At 33.0% G+C, this 20,460-nt stretch overlaps 1 protein-coding gene and 1 long non-coding RNA gene across 2 annotated transcripts; one reads left to right on the top strand and one right to left on the bottom strand.

Moving 5' to 3' along the window:
- The first annotated feature begins 8,804 nt into the window (after positions 1-8,804).
- On the top strand, positions 8,805-11,617 carry LOC128210978 (uncharacterized). The gene is made up of 3 exons (XR_008257178.1): positions 8,805-9,110; positions 10,935-11,023; positions 11,534-11,617. It is a non-coding gene; the product is annotated as an uncharacterized LOC128210978 (long non-coding RNA).
- A 3,994-nt stretch (positions 11,618-15,611) lies between these two features.
- On the bottom strand, positions 15,612-18,277 carry LOC128210960 (uncharacterized). Its single transcript, XM_052915312.1, has 4 exons — positions 18,132-18,277; positions 17,644-17,751; positions 16,196-16,418; positions 15,612-15,633 (listed from the first exon to the last, which is right to left on the bottom strand). The coding sequence occupies exons 2-4, from the start codon at positions 17,705-17,707 to the stop codon at positions 15,612-15,614; spliced, it is 309 nt and encodes a 102-aa protein (XP_052771272.1). The 5' UTR covers positions 17,708-17,751; positions 18,132-18,277.
- Between the last annotated feature and the right edge of the window lie 2,183 nt (positions 18,278-20,460).

Genomic DNA, 20,460 nt, shown 5'->3' with positions numbered 1-20,460 from the left:
GCACCAGTCAATTATAACCACGGCACAATGAGAGGAAGTGCAGTGCACAAGAACCATAACTATATTTTAGCTAAGTACAGAGTAATGGCCTTTAATACTTTTTTCTTGTCCCGAGCATAACTTGAAAACTATTGGATGGAATTTAATAAAGCTTCATACTGTGATAGATCTTAATGAGAGGAAGCGCAGTGTACTGGAACCTCAATTCTCTTTCTGCTAATTACAAAGTTGCTGCCCTTTGTTACTTTTTCTTGTCCGGAGCATAACTTGTAAACTATTGGATAGAATTTCATAAAACTTCATACAGTGATAGATCATTATGTGAGGAAGTGCAGTGTATATGAACCGCAATTCTATTTCAGCCTATTACAGAGTTATTGCCCTTTGTTACTTTTTTCTTGTCCGGAGCATAACTTGAATTATCTACCGGATGGAATGTAATAAAACCTTATATGGTACAGCACAATGAGAAGGAGTTCAGTGTACATGAATCATTACACTATTTTAGCAAATTACAATGACAATAGTCCATAAAATGAAGTTGTCATTTTAAGGTTGGCTTTCCAAATAGTTGACTGCACAGTGCCAGATGAATGCGGTGGTTTTATCTTTGCGCAAAATATAGCGGGGAATGGGCCTAACAAGAGTCCCTAGGGTGCGGGGGCATTTGGCAGGGATTTTACCATTTGTTCGTCCCCGCAGGGCGAATATTTTAGCCGGGGTTGGCTTGACCGGAAGTCAAAGTCCCTGCTATTCCCCGGACCTGGGGGGGGGGCGTAGTTTCAATTGACTGGTGCATAAATGCCAGCTTCAACAACCCAACTCAAAGCCTTTAGTGAATGTCCTTATGAAAATACGATTTTTAGTAATTACATCAACCAGGTATAGTGGACATTTTTTAGTAATCCAATTCCTTAATAACTTATTATTAATTTGTTATTGTTTGCAACAGGTTGGAGATGGGGATGATGACAGACCAGCCAGCCGAACTTAAATTGGAGTAGACATCATGCGGTAATTTATTAATATTTCACAATCACTTTATGAAAATGTATCCAAACAGTAGCGGGTTTGAATCTTTTAAGTTTATCTTTTATGTTTGTTTCATTCCTAAATAACACTGTTCCATGCTGGTTGTAAATTATTTCCGGTCACGGCCATGAGATTATATCATTTTCTAATGAAACAACAACCACTGCATGTTTGTCAATTTTGTGAAACTATTTTGTTTTAAAATTTCAGGTTTTTGACTTATCCCTCAATACTTCTTGATACATTTCAACATTCTGTAAAAGCACAAATGTATTGATTCTTTTTTTTTAGCCACCTGGTTGCTGAAGCTCGAGAGGACCTTTATGGACAAAAAATCCTGTTCAAGATAGTTTTGTCTGGAATTCCATACCACCTCCAGAGAATGGAAAATGTCTTCAAGTAAGAAGAGGTTCTAAGCAAGTGCAAAATCCTCCAAAATGCTTCTTTGTTGCCAATTACCTTGGAGTTGTTTAATACTCATTGCAAAATATTAAAACATAATATATTTCATCTATTTTGTCTTGTTCTTTGAATCCGTCAAATTTTACTATGACTATCATTATGTGACTATATCAACGTTATCAACGTTGACGTCATTTGATGTTGACGTCATTTCCTGTTCATTATATACATACAACCTGATGAAGGCCGAATGGCCGAAACGTTGTTTCATAAATAAATAATTTGTGTTGAAGTTGGACTTCTTTAATTATCACTATATGTGACTATATTAAATTTATGACTACATAAAGAATTGTGTATGCCTCAAATGATTGTTAACTGGTTTACCTTCACAGTAGTAGTTAGTACTTTTATTCCGTTAAAAACATTGCATTCATGTTATTTGCAGATTCTGATGTGCCAGCATCCTGAAGTGGTCAAACCATTTGAAACTGGATGCAGCACCGAATCCCATATTTCAAGAGAATGCAGATGTTAGTCACCCCTGTCAAACTTGTTTGTGTGTAAATAATACAAAATATGACATTTACAGCAAATATGTAATAATTGAGCAACGTATAGACAATTGCAAAACTCTGTTCTGTTAATATTGTGCCATATTTAGCATTTAAACCCAAATGCTTTCAGTTTTTGCTTGTCTGTTCGGTTTCTTTTATTCATGATTTTTTTCAAGAAGACATCAGATCGGTGTATAGTAGTTATGGTGTTTTAACTGTCAATGAATCCAAGATCACTGTATGTTGTTGAACTGATATATATGTTAAACATTTAAGATCCAGCTGTTAGTACAGAAAACATTGATTGTGCTTTTGAGAACACTGAATTTTATCAACATAATTTGACACTGTACATATTGCAAGCATTTTTTCAGATAAATCTATATAAATTAATAGTAGATAACTGTAGCTTAAATTTGTGCATATTAACATTTGTGAATAGTTTAATAGCTTCATGATATCATTCTGTATAATAATATAATTATTTTAATTGTTTCAATAGTTTTCATATATAAATGGTTTTGGAACTGAAATTTGGTCTTGCTCTATTGGCTGGTACACTCAGCAAATATAAAAAAATATATGAAATTGTGCTTAATAAGCTCAGCTGACAGTTTTTCACTGAGTTCTTATTTGGGTGTGTTCCAACAATATCACTGACTTGATTACTTTCATTGTATATTCTATATAGGTGCTAAATTTAGAATATATTTTCAGCTCTGCTGAATGTTGATTGTAATTGCAATTTATCATTTCTTTTATGATCACCCTGTGGGTTATATATTATGTGTGGGTTAGAAGTCATTTGCTTGTAATTACACCTTGATATGTTTAAACTTTAATATACTGGGTCTTGAAAGTCCCATGATATGAACAATTGGTTTTGACTATTTTCATGCTTCATTTAGAATAAACCTCATAAGATGTCATAACATATTGGACCTTTAAAAGTTGCAAAATTGCAACATTAATTTATTCATACAATTTTATTTCCCACCAGATGTAAAAACAGCAACCTTTTTATCAAAAAGCAAGACAAAAAGGTCACTGTTGGTGATGCTGCATATTTAACTGTCACAGGTCTTTGGGTTTATACCTGATTTTAGCAAAGCTGTTTACAATATTCATTAATTGAAATTTTAATAATTTTGATCATTAGACATGATGTTTGTGAGATATGTCATTGCAAACACAAATTATTTTAAAGTTTACTGAAAGCATCGTTTAGATAATTCTGTAATTAACGCAGAATTGTATTTGCCTTTAAAATCTAAACAACACATTTGTTCATGATTAACATTTTGCAACATTTTTGGCGGGGGTGGGGAGGATGGAACTCTATCAAGCATTTTGACAAAATTATGCCCCTTTTTCAACTTGCAATTTATGTTAAAATTTGCGTACCACCTCAAATATTTTCCAATTCAATTTATGTAAATAACTCAGCACATCATGTATTGCATTGAAATGTAATATAACAGTGATCAATGCATGTTTCGCCAAAACTTTTCAGTCCATACACCGAAAAGCGGCGGAATAGTCGAGCGCGCTGTCTCTGTGACAGCTCTTGTTTTTTATTCATTTTCTGTTTGTAACATATTCCTCAAATGCGTTTGTGTACTTGATCTCAAATGCATAGTAGCTTTATTTAAGTTAATTAAGAAGAAAAACTCTAAACTTCATATAAAATATAAAGTAATGCATTATATATAATGTATACACTATTATTGAAGATTGTTGCGTATACACTAAATAAATTGCAAACAGCAACAGAACTGCTTGTTATTTTAAAAGTTTTATTAACATATACAAAAAAACGTTCCCTTTTACTCCAAGTATGTTTCACTTAGTCATTAAGTAAACTTAAAGTGTCCGGCAATAACACTTCAAGCCCGTAGAGGCAGCGCCTTAGTTCATATTATGTGTCTTCAGAGAAATGTTTTTTTTTTCTGCAGCTGTCATCCAAAATGGTTTCAGCTATTACGAGTAGATCTGTTAGTTAATCAGCAACAATCATACGAGTTTGATGGAATTTGTCTCATACGCTGTCAATATTACGCTTCCTTACCACCTGACGTTTATTGTTCTCATTTCTAAGAGCTTTGATCATGTCAAAACCCTCTGAAGATTTATTCTTCGTGCTACAAGCTATGATAAAATAATAAATCATAGGGGGTGTGGTGTCCGCTGTTGTGTCTCCGCCAGGTTTTAGCCAGTCTCCTATAGGATCAGATATTTGAGTCATGTATATCTTTGAATGGTTGCAACTGTCAGTTAGATATGTTCCAGGTCAATCTGGTTGCTGATGTAATAATATCACTGTGGTAGGAATAAAAAAGTGAGTCTGAGAAATAATGGCAATTATTATATTCAGGGCAAATGGGGGACTATGTAGATAAAGTATCAGTTGATTATTTTTATAGCTGATTTTAAATCTTAATAGTGTTTTTCACATTAGTTGAGAACACATTTTATCAATCGATTAATGATCAGCAGAGCAAAATAGAATCTAATGATCTCCGCGTACGATTTTATGGAATACAGGGCGATTATTAAAAAAAGAAACGACAGCATGGCCAATAAAGAGAATCGTTCTGATTTATTTTGTTGGTGTCTTATGCAGGACCTATAGTTAACACATGTGTAATATATCTTTTTGGCCCTCAACGTGAGATCATATCAGGAAACAAACGAGGTCTAAATTTCAGCTCGAACAATGTAAAACTAAATCATTAAAAGTCCAGTTAAGGGAATGAGTGACATATCGTATGTAAAATCACATAATTCGATGATAAAATAAACAAAGATATTTTGGCAAAAATAACACTAAGACATTGAACTAAGTTATTTTAAAACATCCCAAACAGATCAACACATGTCATAACATTGCATAGATATCGAATCAAAGTCAAAACGAAAAGCCAGCATTGGTTAAATGGGTTTATAAGGAAGGTATAACCTGTATTACGACAACATTTGGTTACAAAATAACAAGGAGTTTCGTTGCAGCACAAATAAGTAAAAACAATAGCAAACAGTTTTAAATTGTCAGAAGAAAAAACTTGGGAACATTTAAGTGAAAATTGTCACAATTTATAAAAGTTCTAATACACTTCAAGAACTCAACGACCAGTCGCAAACATCTTCTGTAAATTGAAACTATATGGTATACATTGATTACCAACGAAATAGCCTAAAGATGAAGTTACATAAGCAACCGTTTCTTTTTCTCATTTATTGTTTAGATAGAATCTGTATTAGCAAACAGTTTTTAAATCTTAATTTAGTAACAGTTATATTTAATATGTTAGAATTAATATCCATACAAAAACAATAATGTTCACTCACCCGCATTTACCATCACATTCGCACAAGCAAGCGCAAGCATAAGAACACACACGAAAAAAAAAACATTAACGCTTATATTTATATATACCCGCACTTATACACATGCGTACACACACGTTCGAATGATGTTTATACAATCGATGTCACCTTTACCAGCTAATGTTTTCAAGAAGAGGAATTCAAGCATATTGATATATATGTTATTTCAGTACTTCGATTTTTCTTTTTCGATATGGCTAATTGTGTCTTCTATTATTAAGCTTTTGTGTTGATTTAAGTATATCCTATTTGTAATTGTTGGTTTAGAATTTATCGGTGTTGAATCTACTTGTTCTTCTATATTAATGTGTAATTTCAAAAACATCAAATATACATCAAAGGATAGTGTTTTATTATTATACTTGGTTAAGTTTATGTAAAATTCATTGAGATTATAAGAAAATTACAAATTTTATTGTGTTTGTTTGTTCACTGTCCCTAATGAGGCTTCATGTTTAGCTATAATTACTTTGATTTTATTTAAAGCTATAAAACTGTTTAATTTATTCCATAGTTGTTGCATTACACTACATTCCTTCCAACAAAACATTACAGGTGTAAGTGATACACGTAATCAAGTGATTCATGAGACAAATGAAAGCTGTATGAGTTAAAACAGAAACGACACTTCCGGTTATTTCTAAACATGCCCTGGTAATTATCTGTTGTATAATTTTTAAGGAAAGGTATTTTTTTAGTGACAAATTCAATTTCAATTGTTCCTACTATCAACGACGATTTAGCTTCATCAAACATAATTTTCAAACATTTGTTTTTCTCAAACTTAATTGCCGAATAAACAATAATTCTATAGATATATTTGATATCAATTTGTTACAAACATTTATAACAAATTCTACAAAATGGTGTAATTATTTTTAAGTCTACAAAAATATTTATACTTTATGCATTTTGGATTATAAATCTTTTAATTTAATTAGACCACAACTTTTGTCTTTGCTTGAGGTTAGACGCCACAGTTTTAATAACACTTTGTTCATCGAGTTGGCTGGGAGCGTAAGCTTTAGAAGATTGTAACTCTTCAATGATAGTGTTTACATAATATAAACGTCAAATTATGATTACATTATAAGCCGCCTTGTTAGGTGGTATGGATACCATTTCTTATGTAGGGATTTGAAATCCATGATCAGTTATCGAAATAGACTTTGGGGGGAGGGCCAGTCGATATTAAATAAATATCGAAATATTGTTACAAAACTCTATTTTCTTATCTATTAGGGACGATATTTGAATCATCCACGGCATTGAGGCATGAAATTCAATCCCTTCTCTTTTATACCAGCTTTTACACTAGTTACATAAAGTTTTTGTCAATTCTAATTGACATGTATGGAAATTAATTTCAGATGCTATTCGGTATTAAGGACATTTCATTAGCAGTTTTCTAAGGAGATTTTTTTTTTTTAAATTAACTAAAAATATCATGTAGAAATATGTCCAACAGGGTCATAGTGGTACACTAAGTCAATACAATCTCACGAGAAATGTCATTTTCTGCTACTACTTTATTATAGTTAAATATGAAATTTCCAATAAGCTTTTTATATTTTTAAACATATTATTGGCACTTCTTTATTCTTCAGGTATTGCGAAATACAATATTCTACATTTTTATTCCTGAAATACCATTTAAATTGAGGATGTATATACCCTGCTTGCTGAAAGAAAGTTTAATACGATATGTTTTTACGTGTATCAACATTCCTAATAGTAGATGAAGGTAATGTTTTGTATAACCATTTACAATACAAGCGCATTTATACTTTGGATCTGTTTTCAGAATGATATTTTCCGCTTCCCTATCCAGTAAGCGTAAAGACGTACCTAAAAGGGAACATAAAGTAGAAAGAAGTCGATATTTTCCTTTTAGTAACATAATTCTATTACACTGATCCATATCATACAATAAAGGATTGAACTTTGAACTCCATATCAAATGTTCAACGTTGTTTCCTTTTAATGTTTCCATTTATATATCTTACAATGTAATCTTGCTTTACGCCTTCTTTCTTTAAATAATGAAAAACAATTATACTTTCAGTTAATTTTTACAGTGATATTTTTAAAATAGTTTGCTGGACTATCAATCTATTAGTTGTCGCCATTTTGTTGGCTGTGAAATTAACTGTAGTACAATATGTTCGTCTTAAGATGGTTTTGTGGCCAACCATAGCGTATGTATTACATGTTTGATGTTCCAAGCTTTATTCTTACATATATTAGAATTAGTAATACTGTTGAATAAAGCAAATTCTTGATGTGAGATTTCGGACTCGATATGTTCGTACCAAAATTTATAATGCATTCGCACATCTTTGTTTCTTACAAATAACTACATTAAGTCTTCAATTCCAAATGTTAAATTCTTCGAATATCAATATAATTAATAAATAGTCAATATGAGTTATTAATGGCATTTTTCTGTCTTTGTATCGTTTCAGTTTTACCGCATCGTGTCTAAGCTATCTGCAATATAAAGAATGTACAGTAATGTTTCGTCGCCTTATATTGTCTTCTTTAACCGAGCAGAACATGATGATTATGTTTTCTTAAAATAACCAAAATACTTAATTTGAACAATACCAATACGAACACATCAAACCATAATAGTATTAGGCAAGATGGAATGTTTAGTTATAGATAGAAGTACATTTACATAAGTAAAGGATTTATTTTAAACAAAAGGCATTACTAATAAGAGGATAACTCATTACTATAAAATAGAATTTCCCGAAAGTAGAAATGGAAGAAAACGCAATACCTCTCAATAGATGAAATGAACGAAGTTTGTACTCGGTTTGGCAGGTATTAGAAAGTAAAGTGATAATTTATTTGTATCACTGTAATATAGTTTTCTATATCACGTCTTACAGAACATGGAATTTGATATTTCTTCTGTACTTTGAATAAACGCTGCAGAATATCATCAATGTTACAACAAAGTTAATAATTGCAAGGTTTTATTTTTCGTGACTGTCTATATAATAACATTCTGTTAGCATCAATATTGCCATTTTTAAGAATCGTATTCATAACGGTTCAACTTTCAGGCAGATTTTATTTGTAGCATTATTTTTATAAAAGTTGTATATCTCTAGAACGACATATTATATATATATATATATATATATATATATAGAGAGAGAGAGATAGATTTCCCTTTTCCCCAGTCTTTTGGATTATATGAGTTAGCAGTCATTGTTAAGGTTCTTAGTCTTAAAATTGTACGTTCAGCGAGAATTTTGGTTATAAAACACAAAAATAACACAACTGTCGTGAAAAAGCATCCTTATTTTAGTGTTGTGCGAAATTTCGTCTCTAGATTCCACTCCGATGGCCTGATATTAACACGATTTTCCGACCATATTTATTTTTTGGTGGTTACCAGAAAATCCGCTATGGCCTACTCGGAGTTATTCCGAGCAGTTCCGAAAGCCTACGAAAGTAAACGGAGCACAAGCACGTGACAGTTATGAATAATCAATGAGGTCAGCAAATCAAAACAAAGATGGACAGATGAAAATGAAAAGAGAAACAGAGGCAGACAGAGATTGCCAAAATCGATCAGAAAGCGACGGTAAATGGAAAATGTAGGAAATATATTGACGTCAATGGTTTATTTAGGCATTCATTGAAAGAAAAGGATAGCATTCAAAGCTTCAAATGGAGTGGGAAAATGGAGGGCGTGGAAACGAAACATCACGATAGGTTTGTGATTTATCTTTAACATTTTACCTGTTTTGAAAAACATTGATAGTTTATTTAATAACAGTCAGTAGGGCCATCTTTCGACACACTTTCGGGCGGGTGCACATACCCCATTTCCTTGGAGAACGGATGTACTTATTCGCCAAAATGTTAGTGAAAGTTCCTATTCAAAATCCAAAATAATTTCGAAAACAAACAAGAGCTGTCACTGTCAGAGGCAGCTTGATCGACTTTTTTCATTGCTATAATGCACCAGTCAGTTGTAACCACGCCCCCCCCAGGTCCGGGGGTATACTGGGGAAATGGGGCGTGGTTTTACCTTCCTGGTGGCCCCGCAGTACCGCGTGAATGGGGTGGTTTTATGTTCGCAAACATTTGTGGGGAATGGACCTTACCTAGGGTCCCTAGGGTGCGGGGACATTAGCAGGGATTTTACCAACTGGTCGTCCCGGCAGGGCCGGGATTTTACCCGGGGTAGGCTGGAACAAAAGTCAAAGTCTCTGCTATTCCCCGGACCTACGGGGCTGTGGTTTCAAATGACTGGTACATAAGCATTAAGGATTTCAGCACTTGCAATATCAATATGGGGGGGGGGGGGGCACACCCCACACCTAACCCCATAACTTCCTTGTTTACTGCCTATTTCAATGGTACTGGTACACTAATAAGCAATCAGGCATATTTTTTTTTTATTGTTTTGACATTTCTTATCTTCTCCCTGTACGCTTAAGTAATAAAAATGGTCAAAAGACTTGTTGAAAGTCAGGTGGCATATTTTTATATAGGATTAAAAAGAAATAAATTGCCCAAAATGTATCATTTCGGACTAGATATTATGTACATTTCCTAGGGGGTGAACCTGGCCGTTTGCCATCATTGCTGACCAAAATTATTCAGTTCTGGGGGGGGGGGGGGGAAACACGTTGAAATGTTACAACCCCTGAGTGACTACAATCTTGTGTCAATTACTGGATCCGCCTTTGGCAGGCTTTGGCAAAACATGCCTGGAATTCCAGAATTTCTAAGTCAAATGTTAAAAGGGCAAAATAGTGGGCATCATATGCAAGTTAGAGATATCGTCAACAACTTGAAAAAGTCAAGCTAAATCCAATAGCAACTGCAATTCAATTGAATAGAACAATTGTATACAGCACATTTATTGGCATTTCAATATATGTAATTTGTTTTGAAATATTTTTATTACCAAAAAACTGCATTTGATGTCTTTTTTGACTAACTGAAGGACCTGAGCCCAACCCCCAAATGAGTAAATACAGCCCTTCAGTAAGCTGTGATAAAGCATTCTTTTGTTAAGAAAATCCATTCCTTTTGACAAATGGTCTAAATTCACACAAGCCAGTAAGCCCTGCACTGGTAAAATGCCTCGGGTCTTACCCAAATTGTGATTTTTTATAGCAGGGCTTGTTTGAAATTTGAAGCTAAAAGCTAAATTATACAAATCAGGGCTTCTTCATCAAAAAGTCTAATTTCAATGATTGTTTTGATCCTGCTCATGATTGTATTGGCATTTGAAAAAAATCTTTATCATTTTTATATCAATAATATAAGAACCTGGCTTTAAATAGAAATTGGTACATATGTGATACTAGTTAACATGTTAAAGGTAGTCCATCCATTTTTTATGCAAAAAAAATAATGCAAAAATTATATTTCTTTTCTTTTTATATTTCTGTTTTGTATATGAACTCTACAAAATACATGTACCAAGGGTTTAATTATTATAAGATAAATGATTTGCTGAAATTTCTATATAAACATAATATAATAATAGTTAATAAAAATTTACAGTATTTTGGGTTTCAGTATCTTTTGACATCACGCTTCAAGACTCCGATGTCAGGAGGCTGGTGATGTCACAGATTTTAACCTGGCTTGAACATGCCAAGTGTACTGTAAGTACAGTTTTTTTGCAAATATAAAAAATATCATTCGAACTTTTCAAATATAGAAAATCAAAGGCAGCGTTTTATCAACTCCAAAATCTCATTTTCTATTCATAAGTGTTAGAAAGGCTTTTAGGCAAAAAACATCATACTTTTTGAAAGTAAGTATGAATAACTGCACTCACCTCTTTTGTCAGCATATCTTATATCACTGGTTTCATGATATAAGCTTAAAAAGTGGCTAATGAATTCCAAAACAAAAATTGAAATAAAATATGTTTACACAGTTCATAGGTGAGAATGCAGCTTTAAAATGAAAAGGTAGAAAAGAGGTTGATATCCTTTTTATCAAATAAGGCCTGATATTTGTGTCATGAAAATGCAGTGATTTGAGCTTGGAAGTATAATATTATGTTTGTATATTGATTAAGTATTTATAATATTGATAATTAACATATAACATTTATTGATGATATAAGTAGATAAATGAAAATAAAATGAAATGCTATTTATTTTAAGGGCATCTCAGCTGTTCTTCTCCATCATTTGACGGATGAGCATGAGTGGCCTCCCCCGATTCAATATTATGAGTAAAGTCATGGGCATTGAGCCAAGAGGAGAGGAATTCACCATGGCTTAACAAGAAAAAAACACACTTTAGTACCCTTAAAGCCCTCAGAGTGATTGTCCTTGAAAACCACCTTCCATCAAAGACGCATACTATCTAGTCTACAGGTAAATAAATTTAATGTACAGCAAGCTTTGACTCTTTTCACATCTTATATTAGTAGAAGTTTGAAGTTATACCCTTTTATATATTATTATATTAAAAATCAGGGAATTCAGGCTATTTATACAGGAAACAAGAATAAGCATTTCATAAAATAACTGCATCATAATTCATGAAATTGAAATGATCTGATCACATTTTCAGGCTTTAAAGCTGCACTCCCATAGATTGAACGTTTTGACAACTTTTTTTTGTCTTGGAACGAGCAGATTTTTATATTTAAGTTAAAGAAAGTGATGTTTATGCATTAAACATTATTTTTCGAACGGAAATATGAAAAACTGCCATCTGATTATTTTGTCAGCAATCTCATATTATTGGTTTCCAGATAGTCTCGCAAAAATGTGCTCTTTGCAAAACAAAAAAATTAAAAATGTAAAATTTGTATATCTGTGATAGTGCAGCTTTAAGTCTGGTTCTTTGGCGAACTTTTTTGTGAAAGTGGAAATATTTATTTCGAAAACTATCTTACTTCTAGATAATTGTGCGTGTGTGTGTGTGATGTGGTCAAATCTTATTCTGTAAATGAAACATTTCTTGTTTTGTATGCAGACTAAACCGTGCATGGAACAATAGAAGAGGATGGCAATATTCCCCAGTAAACGCAGTGAAAGAAAAAAGACCTATCCATGCAAAGAGTCGCTGAAAAGACTGATCTTCATGTGTCACTTGACCAACAATTTTTCGGTATGGGTAGAAAGGCTGTTATGGAGAAGCACTACCCTCGACAAATCTCTAGCCACCTTGAACAGTTATCTCCTTAACCAAGAAGGGAATTGTACAGCGAGCAAGATTCTAGGTTTAATAAGAGACATTTCTAGAGGTTTACTATGTGCTCCAATATTCATGAAACTTAATGACAATGGTCTCATTGTTGTCTTGTTTGAAACTAGGCCACATGTGGACTGAATGGAAGTCACTTGATTTTATTTTTATAACATTATAGAATCCAACCTTGGTATTGCTTTGTAAGATTACATGTGTTCAAACTTAGTGAGAATGTTCACCTTGATGAAAGGGATATCAAGTTTGTCACATATGGTAAAAAATATGGTCACTTCTTAAGAAATACTTGGGTACTAGAAGCAAAATATGTACTCGCAATCATGTGAATTTGTGTGTATATTTGTTCTCTTCAGCTTTATAAGTCGTGTTACCTGTATTTAAAAAAAGTTTGATTTTCTATTAAAGTGGATGGAACTTGACCAAAACCCTTTGAATAGGGTATATCAAAAGCACATAGGATACTTTGAAAGTTGAACTTCATACATGTATATTGATTTATATGTGAAGATTATTTTGGTGAAGTTCTCAAAAATAATGATTTTCTATTAAAGTGGATGGAACTTGACCAAAACCCTTTGAATAGGGTATATCTAAAGCACATAGGATACTTTGAAAGTTGAACTTCATACATGTATATTGATTTATATGTGAAGATTATTTTGGTGAAGTTCTCAAAAATAAACAAAATGTCAAATTAAACATTTTTTTTCATGGAATCTTTCTGTAAAAGAAAAAAAACACAACACTAAGACAAGTTAGCTTTTAGATAATGGGCCAACATTAGTATTTCTTTTAAACATTAACTCTCATTAACTTTTGTCATTATATAGCTCCGTAACAACAGTTTTATATAAGTGACACTGGCTAGAAATAGTGATGTTTGCGAGAAATGACAACAATCACAAGATAGAGCATTTTTTTGAATAAAATCTCTACCTTACCTGCCTTATAATTTTGGGGATGTTAACCTAAACAAACGTTTTTAAGACCATTTCAGAACAGTGTTGTGGTTGGGTATTTTGTAGCTAGCAAATTGACAAGCATTGTCAAGAATTCATCTGTTTATATTAACTTTTAAAATATAATAAGCACTTAAGGAGCAATTGTCACATACCAGCAAATCATACATACTGACCATTCCGAACAACTCTTCGGGTGCATACAGAGGCAGCTCTTTTTTTACTATTTTGCTTACACAAATTATTGGATATATAAGATTTGAGTTTTTAAATCAAGAAGAAGTCAACAGACTGTGGGATCTTCATGGTTTTATTTCGGTTATTTACTTCTTTGTGGGAAAGTGGTTTATTGCATTAATCTTTGTTCTACTTAAGAAATGGGCTGTATCAAAATTGAGCCTGCTTTAGGTCCATTTCATTATTTCTAAACAAGGTTGAGAAAGGTATGACACATTTTAAAGATAAAATGTGAAATTTGGATTCAAACAGACATATTGCTTGAGTGTCATTTGAAAGCGCTTTTGAACAGAAAAACAAGAGATGTTTGTCAAACATATGAACCCCCTCCCCTTGAGGAGAGCCAAGTTGTCAGGCTTATTCTGCAAACTGAATTAAATATGCAAAGACTGAAATGACAGCTGACTTGTCATTGACATTAGATGCCTTTGCGGCAGTTTTAAGATTATGACCGTTCAAAGGGTGAGGATAGTATGTAAAGTTCTAAATCATGTTCAGATGATGACTGATATTTGCAGATAAAAATATATATCCTTTCAGCAGCAGGAAATAAGTAAATATGACAAAATACTTAATCATGCATATAGGTTGACCTCTGACTTCAAGATCTATAAGATCATCAACTGGTCACCCCCAACCTAGATGGCAAGTTTGAGAACCATGGGTGCAGGCATTGTCAAGAAATCACACGAATATGCTTTCAAGGTCACTGTAACCTTTACCTTTGACCTGATTACCCCTGAAATCAAAATGAACCATCTACTGGTAAAGCCAAATTCCCTTATCATGTTTGAAAGCCATGGGTGCAGGCATTGTTGATTTATCACTCGTTCATTCTTTACGCACTTTCGTCACTTAGGGCCAATGACTCCTTAAATCAGTTATGGTCATACCCAGCCTCAATGTCAAGTTTGATGATCATAGGGCCAGACATTGTTGTGATATCACTCAGAGAATCTTTGTTAACCTTTTCAACTTAAAGGTCACTGTGACTGTTACCATTGGCCCAATGACTCCTAAAATCAATAGGGGTCATCTACTAATCAGGCCCAGCCTCCATGTCAAATTTGATAACCATACCGTACGTTCAGGTATTTTTGAGTTATTTCTCGGACAAACTTTAACAAATTTATACCATTAAAGGTCACTGTGATCTTAAACTTGGACCTGATGACCCCTTAAATCAATAGGGGTTATCTACTGGTCAGGCCCAACATTCATGTCAAGTTTGATAACCATCTATCATTCAGTTGTTGAGTTATCACTTAGACAAGCTTTGGTCTACCAACAAAGCTGCGAATCGTCCGACCAACATGTGCAATGCAATATACCCCTCTTCCTCGGAGGGGGTATAAATATAAACAATAACATGAGTATACATAACATGCAGGTTTTTTGGCTTTCAAATTGAAACGAGATAATTACTTAATGACAGTTTAGCAACCAAAGACAGTACAAATCAGTATTTATAAAATAACAAGTCATTCACAAAAGTATACAAAAATGACCTGATATTGTTTATATCATATTTTAATATTTAAGAAAATCAAGAGAACAGATACGATCCGTCTGCAAAAATTGTGTTCATCTACTGAACCCTCCTTTGCACAAGGCCAGTGTATTGTTCTTAGGGAATCGGGAAGGTTTCATGGACTCTCCACACAACATAAGGGAATAGCCCTCTTGTCACCAGCCCAAAAATAAAACTCTGTGTCAGAACACAATATAAGTCGCCTAGTAGCGGTTGGGTTGCACCTGGTCCTCCTCATCAATGAACACAAGAAATCCTGCCTCATCAAATGGGCAAGGGTTAGAACCCCCTCATTCAAAACAAGGAGGTCAGAGTCCTGAAAGAGGAAAGGTTAAACCAAAAGCCAGAAGCTTTAATCACATATACTTAGGCTAAGATTAAAAATAAGAAATATCCAGGGATGTGCTACCTTAAGTCATACTTACTTCAGTACGAATGTTCAAGAAAGTTCTCAGCACTCACCTAAACAGGAGTGCTTTTAATAACTTAGTAGATACAAACTTTGCCAGCATATAAAATAGCTTTTAAATGTTTATAAAATAACACCCATAATAATGCCCATATTTCATACATGCCAACAATTCAACTTGGTCTGCCTGTGTGTGACTACATGCATATTAAGATGTTTAAAACCATATTTTTTAGAAAAATACAACACTAAACTTCCTATGAAGTACAAACATGCAAATGAGTTGTCAAGTATCCATTTTTCAGTACAAATTTTCAAGAACTCATTAGCAGTATTAAATAATGTAAAACCAGCTTTTAAATTCACATGAAATGTTATAAAATTGTTCATAAATATCAACTTCATTTAACATTTAGGTACACTCATGTCTTTGATCTATACTGAATTTTAGTTTCTATAAGGTTCTTACAGCAGTTTGAGAAAGATGGGCCTCCCGGCGACAACAAACTTTTTAACTCTGCATTGAAATGTCCCGGCAGTTGAAGCACACTCAAACCAGCTTGGAGTTCTACTCCCTTCCTCAGACTCTGGTCCAGCACCTCTAAAACGAGCATCATGAAACCTGGCTCCATCTTGATGACCCTTATAATTGCTCCCTGAAGTTGCAGCTTTGTCAGCTTGCTCACTTGTTTCTAAAGATAATAAATAATATTACAAGTAAAATGTTACCTTTAAAATAGCGCAGCGCTTTGTTTGGCAAAAGGCACTAGATAGTTTGGGAATTTTGAGTCGCGAATATTCCTAAATAGGGAAATTTTACAGTTAAAAAAACAAGATTTTCAGTCTCCTGCGAATAGAGAATTTTTTTATAAATAAGTTTATTTCCCGTTCAAAAGACCTTAAATGCCTGAAATATCAATACTTGGGGTATAAATATCTTTAGCAATAAATCATGACACAAAATATTTTATACTGATAGATCTCTGAATGTGATGAAAATCAATAATTTCTGATTTCAAATATTTCAAAAACTTTAGATTACATAACACATAGTTAATTAGGATGCTGAATGAGCCAGTGCAGGTAAAAAGACTTCCATAAAAAGTTTGTTTTTTTGCCTTTGTTTGACTAGGATTTTTTTCTGAAGATTGGGAAAACATATTGTATATTTTGCTTTGGGAATGGGTCTAATAGTCGGAGCTGTGGGTACTATAGATAAAGCCCTGAAGCTGACTCTCATTATTGATCAACTTGTTTACATTTATTCCAAAACAACAAACCAGTCACTTGTAACCATGCCCCCCCCCCCCCCACCGGTGCGGGAAGCAGGGACTTTGACTTTAGGTCCAGAAAATATTCCTGCACTGCTGGTAAAATCCCCACCAAATGCAACTGCACCCACGGGATCAAAGGTAAGGCTCATTCCCCGCTATTTAAGCACTAGACAAAACCACCGCATTCACCCAGGTTCACATTGGAGGTAAAACACGGCCCATTTCGCCGGACCTGGGGGGAGTGGGGGCGTAGTTACAATTGACTGTTGCATAATTCTTACAAGTTCACATTTCAATTGCAAATACTGACATGTTTTGGAAACTTGAAGAACATTTGGGAAGTATAATGGCAATTAAAGACAAATGATATATAAGAAGTCAAAACGGTCAATTAGTGAGAATTCAGCTTTAAAATATACAATATAAAAAAAAATATGGAAAGGAGTACCCTCCAAACATAATTGTGTCTCCCCCCCCCCATAACATATTAATTATTACTTGATCAACTTGTGGTTTCACTTATGTGAAGTGTCAAATAATAGAGTGATCTAGTTTTGGATTCTTAATTCTCTGCATCATTCAAGTACATTTGAATACACATTTAAAATGGATTTCTAAGATGATGTACGTGTTATAAACTTACGCTGTTGTTTTTTTTGGTTGGCTGTGTTATGGTATTTGAATCGACGGATCAGGCTCATCAACATTCACTTTTAATATCAATTTGGGATAAGGGAATGCTTGGAGTTGACTGAAAATACAAAAATAAGAATTTTATCTATACTGTACAGTAAATTATCTACCTGACACCTATGCAGATCACTACGTGATTTACTTTTAGTTTCATCTTTTTGACAATAGAAATAAGTCAATCAATCATGAATTAATGGTCCAGAAATCAAATGCACGTTTACTTACAAGTATGCGTTGCTCCAAACATAATACTGTACGATATCTATGATAAATTAGGCGCGATTGAATATTAACTTAATTTTACCCCACCCACTTCAGTTACTGTAGACATGCCTTTTGATTTATGGTAGAATTTAGAAAATATAAACAATAAAATGCAAGTTCGTTCATTACCTCATTAAAAAGTCGGTTAGAAGTAAAATAAAATAACGCTCTAACCTCAAGAGTAACTGGTAGAAACATTTCTTTTGATCATGTTGGTAGCTGAATGAAAGTCGCTATCGCCAGTATCGGTTGTTTACATACGGGCGCTTCATTCATGTATTATGCAAATGATCGATTCCGAAGCTGGCTACGAACGGCTACGAACTGTGGCGGGTAATTCGAAAGTTGATATCTTTGATATCCAAAATATCAACAAATGCGAGTTTTCTTTATAAAAAATTGAAATGGAACATCAAATGAATATGATATGAACTAGTATATCATAAAATTTAAACTTTATTCATGCTCACGTATTTTTCTAATTACCGCTGAACGTATAACTTTAATTACGTCTTTGTAATATCGCAATATTTCATTTTGATCGTTTCTGGGTCAGAACGAAAATAACAGCGATAAGCTGTATATGTTCAAGTTACAATGAACAATCTGGTCTGTTCTGTTGTGTTCTGTTTTAATAATGATAATAAGTATTTAATATCTTTAATTAGTTTAAACATATTTTATTCATCAATACATGTCAAATACAATGTAAATCAAATACAAGTACAAATGTTATGAAACGGATGAGAACGAAAGATAAATAAATCTTATAATGTTCTTCTCCATATTTATTTAATATCTTTAATTGTTAACCCTTTGGTGATCTGACACTATATGGCATACACTCACTATCTACGGAAGGGTTTAAATACGTGGAAATTGTTACCGTAGTCACATTATTATAAAAAATGATGTTTGTTTTTCACCATCTTTATTTAAAACATTTTCTGCAATATATTACGAGTGTATCATATATGTATGGACTTTTTTAGTTTGTTTTTATATTTCATAAATTTGTGTAAAGATATATTGATATTGAAAAAACACCAATACAAACATATCATACCACAATGGTATTTAATTTCATCAGATTGCATTTCTAAATATTGTCACTATTACAATAACATAAAAGTAGTAGTTTATTTTGCTACAAATGTTTTAAGTATTTGGGAATTAATTCAAATGTAAGGGTTATACAGTGAAAACTATTGGAAACGCGAAATTTCCGGGAGATGAAATGAACTAAGCATTAATTTGATTGTACTGGTACTAATTAAGCTTTATCACATAGAATATTTATCAATAATTATTTATAACTGCAGTTTAGTTTTCTTTATTAAGTCTAATTGTGGATGATAATTGGAATCATTGTGTTTTTGTATTTTGATCCAACAGTGTAGAATTTAATGAAGGTTACTTATTTCAATACATCTTCCTTGGTTGTACTTTCAGGCTAGGGTTTGGGTATGGGCCATAAAGATGTTTAATGTTTCATCATCGATTTCATCTTTAAACTCATATGTTTGATTTTAACACTAGATAAAGCTATAAAACTTAATTTTGTCACGTTTGTTTTTACAGTTCAGATATATTCGCGTTTTGTTTAATTCGAACTAGATTTTTTTTTTATATAATTTATGCTATAGACGTAAGAGAATTAAGTCTGGACTAGTTTCAAAATATAATCATTGTGTGCTGAGTTAGGGTTATGATAAAGGTTAATGTGTATGCATATTCAGGGACCATCTTTTCAACTAAAAACGTGTCTATATTGTCTTTAAGGAGATACGAAAATAATCAAATTGTGTGACGTTTTCCTACTATTTCGTGATTTCACGAGTGGAAAAAATACGATCTTACCCTAAAATAAAGAAATTTTCTGTTTCTTTTATGCTTATTTTCCGAATTGCATATAATTTTAAATTATTTTCTGAATTACCCGTTTTATGAAAAGGGTATTATTTTTGCCGCTACCCGTGGGGCGCCCCTCATGCAAAATTATCGCTGTCAAGTTTCTATTTCTGGTTTGCTGAGAAAGAGTTCTCTAATATTCTATTTTATAGTTTATTATTCGCTCGTTTTTCAGTGCAACGATTATATGAACAGTTATCAATGAAGTTTTAAAAGTATATCCATGTTCCTAAAAATAACGAAAACACTTTTATTTTAAGCGTGGTATGAATACAAAACCAAATAACTACGCCGCCATTTATTGAATGAAAATTTGCAAGGTCGAATGTGTTGGCAAAACAATTGCGGATACTCATTGGATATAAAACATCTTTCTAAGTTTAAGATACATGGATATTCAGTCATCTTAATATCAGAGACCAGTCTGTTTTGCTTGAAGACAGATCGATTTCCAGTTAATGATGAGAATCACGCCGATCTGTTGACAGATTTTGAGGAGTGGATGGGGTAAAAAAATCAGTAAATCTGTAATTTTTTGTGTAAATGTTTCGGGAAGTTCGTATTACGTAATATTAATCAACTATTACGTATT

The sequence above is a fragment of the Mya arenaria genome, chromosome 12 (genome assembly GCF_026914265.1).
Source record: "Mya arenaria isolate MELC-2E11 chromosome 12, ASM2691426v1".
Taxonomy (NCBI): domain Eukaryota; kingdom Metazoa; phylum Mollusca; class Bivalvia; order Myida; family Myidae; genus Mya; species Mya arenaria.
This window is presented reverse-complemented; position numbering and strand designations above follow the sequence as displayed.

Excerpts from the sequence above, each read along its gene's own strand:
- LOC128210960 (XM_052915312.1), bottom strand. The coding sequence starts at position 17,707 with ATGTTGATGAGCCTGATCCGTCGATTCAAATACCATAACACAGCCAAC. Across the intron at positions 16,419-17,643 it reads CAACCAAAAAAAACAACAGC|AAACAAGTGAGCAAGCTGAC; the intron begins GTAAGTTTATAA and ends TATTATCTTTAG. Across the intron at positions 15,634-16,195 it reads CCCATCTTTCTCAAACTGCT|GACTCTGACCTCCTTGTTTT; the intron begins GTAAGAACCTTA and ends TTCCTCTTTCAG.